We start from the raw sequence: 7,652 nt of genomic DNA on the forward strand, positions 1-7,652 counted from the left end.
TAATTGTTTATATCTATGTCCAATAAATATATATTAATCGAATAAGTTGCTTTACCAAAGAATAAAAGTATCTGATGCTTACAAATCGGAGCATTACATAACAAACGTGCATCACATATATAATATTACATGTAACAAAAGATGAAGACCAAAAAGATCGTACATAAGTTGAATCCACAATGCGGTCATAGAGATACAGAAACGGCAAAAATTCCAAACAATAATTTAAAAAATTCAAAAAGGGAGGAGTGAAAATCCATCTCCTTGACGATGATAAGGAACAAGTCTGCCTCATGCACTACAATATCCCAAACAGCCAGCGATTGGCACGCCAATGACAACGGATGGAACGAATTCCGTGACAGAACTGTGCTAACAAAGTGCTCCTACTCAGCTTTCGAAGTGGCATACTGTTAGTACTGGGGCGGCATTCGTATCACGGCACTATTAAAGCACCGAGATATAGCACACGTGCAACACGGCCGTGACAATGACACTATCAGCTCACCATAGCTACACGCGTGGTTGTGGCGTAGGCTGACATTTACTAATGGGGAAGCTGTTTCCATAAAAATTATAAGCAAATATGAAAAATAACTAAACTGTGCAATTTATTTATTTTGATTCCAAAATAGATACACCGGCACAAAACAAAGATATAAGAACTCGATTTTATTATTTTCTATAAACTAGCTCGATAGGGCGATTTTTTCCGTAAAGTCGATAATTACTTTGTCATAAAAATATACACACTTATTTTATATATATTTTCTTCAATTTATTGTTGCAAATTCATGCAATTGAGGGTTACATTAAATACGATGACAGCATGCTATTTCAAAAATTACACAAGGCGAAGTTAAGGACGCAACAGCATGAATTTTTATTTTATAAGCAATATTTTTTTTATAAATAATATTTTTAGTCTATGATGGATTGAAAGAAATATATACGACTCGCTCAATAACTATAAATATTGGAAAACGACCATCGAAATGTCTATCAATACTCATATGCTGAACATCTACTGACATCTAACGGTTCTAATTTGTATGAAAGCACAGGTTCCCCATTGCCAAATGTGATCCTGCGTCATTGCTGAGGAGATTCATGAATGGAGCGATGATACGCATGTCACCATGGTGCTGGTTCTGCGCGATTCGCTTGTCTAAAACGTGCTGGTAACACGTTCTGGCATTTTAGTCAACGAATCCGGTCACAGATAACTACGAATCAGCTGACACACCTCGGAAGTGGCAATATAGTGCCGGCATGGTGTCGCTACCATCTTGCCGTTTGTTATCTGGGATGCTTTTTAGTGCATTATTCGGAATTGAATTTGAACACATAGCTACTTAATCGCAAATTTGTATGTACTGTGACGTGGTGAAGTCACAAGGCTCGCTCACCCCCCCCCCCCCTGCTTCGGTTAGACTAGCCCGCAGATCACCACCCATGCGAGAAGCGCGACACGGACCATCGCGACAGCTGTATTTGCGAGGAGCGTGAAATACACGATGGTAGATCCTTCCCCCCTACCCCGTTCGTTTCTGTCTCTCCGTTCTACGGATTAGACTGGCGAGCTGATGCGATATCGCGTTTTAAGAAGCATTAGAACCCTATTGCCTCGATGCGGAGACATCTGCAAACGCTATTTCCAAGCAAGGAAGTGTTGCATTTACATTCTTTTGAAGTGAATGCGATGTATACATAACATTGCACAATGAATACTACATCTTATCATGAAAAATAGAAATGAGATGCGATATCGCGATTTAAGCAGCATAAGGACTCTATTGCTACGATACGTAGACATCTGCAAACGCTATTTCCTAGCAAGTAAGAGTCGCATTTACATTCTTTTGAAGTGAGTACGAGGTATACATGACACTTCGCAATGCATATTATATCTTATCATGAAACATAGAAATGAGGTGCGATATCCCGTTTCAATAAGCATTAGAACTCTATTGTTTCCATACGTAGACATCTGGAAACGCTATTTCCTAGCAAGGAAGTGTCGCATTTACATTCCTTTGAAGTGAGCACGAGGTATACATGACACTTCGCAATGAATATTATATCTTATCACGAAAGATAGAAATGAGATGCGATATCGCGATTTAACACGTTGACGCCGGCGCGGATATTCGCTGTCCGTTCCGTGGGACGGCGCTTCAACTAGCGGTCCGTCCCTTGGGGCTGCGTGGCACCAATTTGTGCTGTTCAATGCTTGGGCCCTAATACCCACTAGCTGATTCGAATAGACGGAATTTCTAACATTTTCACGTGTCCTGTTTGTGGTCTGGCCTGTCTATGGGACCCACGGTGGCCAGTCGTAAGAATTGTGGAAGAGCCCTAATTCGTTTTTTATGTTGTACTAAGAAAAAGTAGTAGTCGTGCGTTTGCCGTAAATTATGTTGAGTGCGAGCGGCGATTTTGTCGCACCTTCGACTGACGATTTCCGAGCGATCAGGTACTTGAGGCCCTAATAGTATTTGGTTTCTTAGGTCGCAGACAAAATATATATTGGCGGGTAAGTGGCCGAGGACTGTGTCGCGTGGTTTTCCAGAGAACAGTTTGTTTTTGCTTTGGAAAATTAGAAGTATAGGTCCACCCACACATAGTGGAGAAAATGTGTGACCTTTTGGGGAACGAATACGCTCCAGTTGACACTTTTTGAATATATAGTGCGTGACCTAGTAAGGAGGGACCATTATCGAGCATTATATTTAGACAACGACGTGAGTTTTACTGAGTTTAGAGTTGACGGCAAGACAGAAAATGTTCTGTTGGTGTGCAAGTATTCTGTGTGAAGTGCCTGTGAGGTGTGAGGTCAGTAGAATTCTGATATAACGATCTCTCTTCAAAATCGGAGCGGCGTGAAATTTTTAAAGTGGACAGATAAAAGACCCCTGTGCATGCTAATCACTTCCAAATCTTGCAATTGCACCATTATTCGTGGCAGAGACGATAAATTAGAACCCGATACAGTTTTCTCTTACAGCAATGCGAAAGGGAGTTGACATATCCGACTAAATGTGTTCGGATTATAATAGTTTACGGTAAACAGTAAAATGGTACCAAAAAGTTGTCGTGAAACTAATATGCGGGGCCTCTCTAGTAAATGCGTGGTACATACACAGAAAGTGGGGAACCAAGCGTTATAAAATTTTAAAATATAGAGACAAAATTATTGATTACTTATTGAAGAGTGAGAATCCCCCTAGTGGTGAACTAATAGTAAGACAGAGTAAACATTTTTTAAGTTCACACCAAGGACCCGCGAGGAAGATGAGGAAAAGGTGCAAAGAGTGATACAAACGCTTAACAAATCTAAAAGGTACAAAGTACGCCACAAATAAAACAAAAAAAGTTACGACCTTTTGTAGCACTTGTCCGGATAAGCCAGCACTTTGTTTAGAATGTTTTAAAAAATTGCATCGGTAATATAAGTAGCTATATTTTGTTATTTTTTATGTATTGATTATTGTAAGTTATGTATATTGTGTTAAATGTTTGATTATAAGGTAGAAATGTTAATGTATAATGTTAAATCAATAAAATAACAATTTATGCAACGTATTTTTTGATATACAAACGTGGACCATCCATGATGCATACCGCCGCAAGGAATAATTCAGCGTGACCCATCGGTGATGCATGCCGCCCCACACACCAATCTAGCATGGGCCACCGGTGGGTCACGCCGCCTCATGGCCAGACAAGCATGGGCCACCGGTGAGTCATGCCGGCGTCAACGTGTTAAGCAGCATTACAACACTATGGCTACGATACGTAGACAGCTGCAAACGCTATTTCCTAGCAAGGAATAGTCGCATTTTCATTCTCTCGAAGTGAATACGAGGTATACATGACACTTCGCAATGAATATTATATCTTATCATGAAACATAGAAGTGAGGCGACATCATGTTTTAAGAGGCACTGGAAATCTATTGTTTTGATACGTAGACATCTGGGTACGCTATTTCCTAGCAAGGAAGAGTCGTATTTACGGTCTATTGAAGCGAATACGAGGTATACATGAAACTTCGCAACGAATATTATAACTTATCACGAAACATAGAAATGAGATGCGATATCGCGATTTAAGCAGCATTAGAACACTATGGCTACGATATGTAGACAGCTGCAAACGCTATTTCCTAGCAAGGAATAGTCGCATTTTCATTATTTTGAAGTGAATACGAGGTATACATGACACTTCGCAATGAATATTGTATCTTCTCATGAAACATAGAAATGAGATGCGATATCCCATTAAAGGAAGCATTAGAACCCTATTGCTTCGATACGTAGGGACCTGCAACCGCTATTTCCTAGCAAGGAAGTGTCGCATTTACATTCTTTTGAAGTGAATACGAGCTATACTTGACACTTCGCAATGAATATTATATCTTATCATGAAACAGAGAAACGAGATGCGATATCGCGCTTTATGAAGAATTAGAAATCTATTGCTACGATACGTAGACATCTGCAAACGCTATTTCCTAGCAAGGAAGTGTCGCATTTACATTCTTTTGAAGTGAATACGAGGTATACCTGTCACTTCGCAATGAATATTATATCTTATCATGAAACAGAGAAATGAGATGCGACATCTCGTTTTAAGAAGCATTAGAACACTATTGTTTCGATACTTAGACATCTGGAAACGCAATTTCCTAGCAAGGAAGTGTCGCATTTACATTCATTTGAAGTGAATACGAGGTATACATGACACTTCGCTATGAATATTATATCTTATCATGAAACATAGGAGTGTGACGCGATATCGCGTTTTAAGAAGCACTAGAACCCTATTGCTACGATACGTAGACATCTGCAAACGCTACTTCTTAGCAAGGAAGAGTCGCATTTACATTCTTTTGAAGTACATACGAGCTATACATGACACTTCGCAATGAATATTATATCTTATCATGAAACATAGAAACGAGATGCGACATCCCGTTTTAAGATGCATCAGATATCTATTGCTACGAAACGTAGACATCTGCAAACGCTATTTCCTAGCAAGGAAGTGTCGCATTTACATTCTTTTGAAGTGAATAGGATGTGTACGTGACACTTCGCAATGAATATTATACCTTATCATGAAACATAGAAGTGAGATGCGATATGGCGTTTTAAGCAGCATTAGAACTCTATTGCTACGGTACGTAGACATATGCAAACGCCATTTCCTAGCATGGATGTGCCGCATTTACTTTCTTTTGATGTGAATACGAGGTATATGTGACAGTTCGCAATGAATATTATAACTTATCACGAAACATAGAAATGAGTTGCGATATCGCGATTTAAGCAGGACAAGAACTCTATTGCTACGATACGTAAACATCTGCAAACGCTATTTCATAGCAAGGAATAGTCGCATTTACATTCTTATGAGGTGAATACGAAGTATACATGACACTTCGCAATGAATATTATATCTTATCATTAAACAGAGAAATGAGATGCGACATCTCGTTTTAAGAAGCACTAGAACTTTATTGTTTCGATGCATAGACATCTGGAAACGCAATTTCCTAGCATGGAGGTTTCGCATTTGCATTCTTTTGAAGTGAATACGAGGTATACATGACACTTCGCAATAAATATTATACTTTATCATGAAACATAGAAGTGAGATGCGATATCGCGTTCTAAGAAGCATTAGAACACTATTGCTACGATACGTAGACATCTGCAAACGCTATTTCCTAGCATGGAAGTGCCGCATTTACATTCTTCTGAAGTGAATACGAGGTATACATCACATTTCGCAATGGATATTATGTCTTATCATGAAACATAGAAATGAGATGCGATATCGCGCTTTATGAAGAATTAGAAATCTATTGCTACGATACATAGACATCTGCAAACGCTATTTCCTAGCAAGGAAGTGTCGCATTTACATTCTCTTGAAGTGAATACGAGGTATACATGACACTACGCAATGAATATTATATCTTATCATGAAACATAGAAACGAGATGCGACATCTCGTTTTAAGATGCATTAGATCTCTATTGCTACGATACGTAGAAATCTGCGACCGCTATTTCCTAGCATGGAGGTTTCGCATTTGCATTCTTTTGAAGTGAATACGAGGTATACATGACACTTCGCAATAAATATTATACTTTATCATGAAACATAGAAGTGAGATGCGATATCGCGTTCTAAGAAGCATTAGAACACTATTGCTACGATACGTAGACATCTGCAAACGCTATTTCCTAGCATGGAAGTGCCGCATTTACATTCTTCTGAAGTGAATACGAGATATACATGACACTTCGCAATGAGTATTATATCTATCTTGAAACATAGGAATGAGATGCGATATGGCGTTTTAAGAGGCATTAGAACACTATTGCTACGATACGTAGACATCTGCAAACGCTATTTCCTAGCAGGGAAGTTTCGCATTTACATTCTTGTGAAGTGAGTACGAGGTATACATGACACTTCGCAAAGAATATTATATCTTATCATGAAACATAGAAGTGAGATGCGATATGGCGTTTTAAGAAGCATTAGAACTCTATCGCCTCGACGCGTAGACATCTGCAGACTATATTTCCTAGCATGGAAGTGTCATATTTACATTCTCTTGAAGTGAATACGAGGAGTACATGACACTTCGCATTGAATATTACATCTTATCACGAAACATGGAAATGAGATGCGACATCGCGATTTAAGTAGCATTAGGACTCTATTGCTACGATACGTAGACATCTGAATACGCTATTTCCTAGTAAGGAAGTGTCGCATATTCATCGTTTATAGTGAATACGAGGTATACATGACATTTCGCAAAGAATATTATATCTTATCATGAAACATAGAAGAGAGATGCGATATCGCGTTTCAAGAAGCATTAGAACTCTATGGCCTCGATGCGGAGACATCTGCAAACGCTATTTCCTAGCAAGCAATAGTCGCATTTACATTCTTTTGAAGTGAGTACGATGTGTACATGACACTTCGCAATGAATATTATATCTTATCACGAAACGTAGAAATGAGTTGCGATATCGCGATTTAAGTAGCATTAGAACTCTATTGCTACGATACGTGGACATCTGAATACGCCATTCCCTAGCAAGGAAGTGTCGCATTTACATTCGTTTGGAGTGAATAAGAGGTATACATGACACTTCGCAATGAATATTATATCTTATCATGAAGCATTGAAAGGAGATGCGATATCGCGGTTTGAGAGACATTAGAACTCTATTGCTACGATACGTAGACATCTGCAAGCGCTATTTCCTAGCAAGGAAGATTCGCATTTACATTCTTTTGAAGAGGAATACGAGGTATACATGACACTTCGCAATGAATATTATATCTTATCTTGAAACATAGAAATGAGATGCGATATCGCGTTTAAGAAGCATTAGAACTCTATTCCTAGCATGGAAGTGTCGCATTCACATTCTTTTGAAGTGAATACGAGGTGTACATGAAACTTCGCAATGAATATTATATCTTATCAGGAAACATAGAAATGAGATGCGATATCGCGTTTTGAGAGCATTAGAACTCTATTGCTACGATACGTAGACATCTGCAAACGCTATTTCGAGAAAGGAAGATTCGCGTTTACATTCGTTTGGAGAGAAT

At 38.8% G+C, this 7,652-nt stretch overlaps 1 protein-coding gene across 1 annotated transcript; it reads left to right on the plus strand.

Moving 5' to 3' along the window:
• Positions 1 to 2,921: 2,921 nt before the first annotated feature.
• Positions 2,922 to 3,446, plus strand: LOC143432528 (uncharacterized; the record flags this gene model as incomplete). Its single annotated transcript, XM_076909193.1, has 3 exons — positions 2,922 to 3,021; positions 3,074 to 3,253; positions 3,344 to 3,446. Coding segments are annotated over exons 1-3 (383 nt in total), but the record flags the coding sequence as incomplete, so codon positions are not given.
• Positions 3,447 to 7,652: the final 4,206 nt, after the last annotated feature.

This window comes from Xylocopa sonorina, unplaced genomic scaffold (genome assembly GCF_050948175.1).
Source record: "Xylocopa sonorina isolate GNS202 unplaced genomic scaffold, iyXylSono1_principal scaffold0652, whole genome shotgun sequence".
Classification (NCBI taxonomy): Eukaryota; Metazoa; Arthropoda; class Insecta; order Hymenoptera; family Apidae; genus Xylocopa; species Xylocopa sonorina.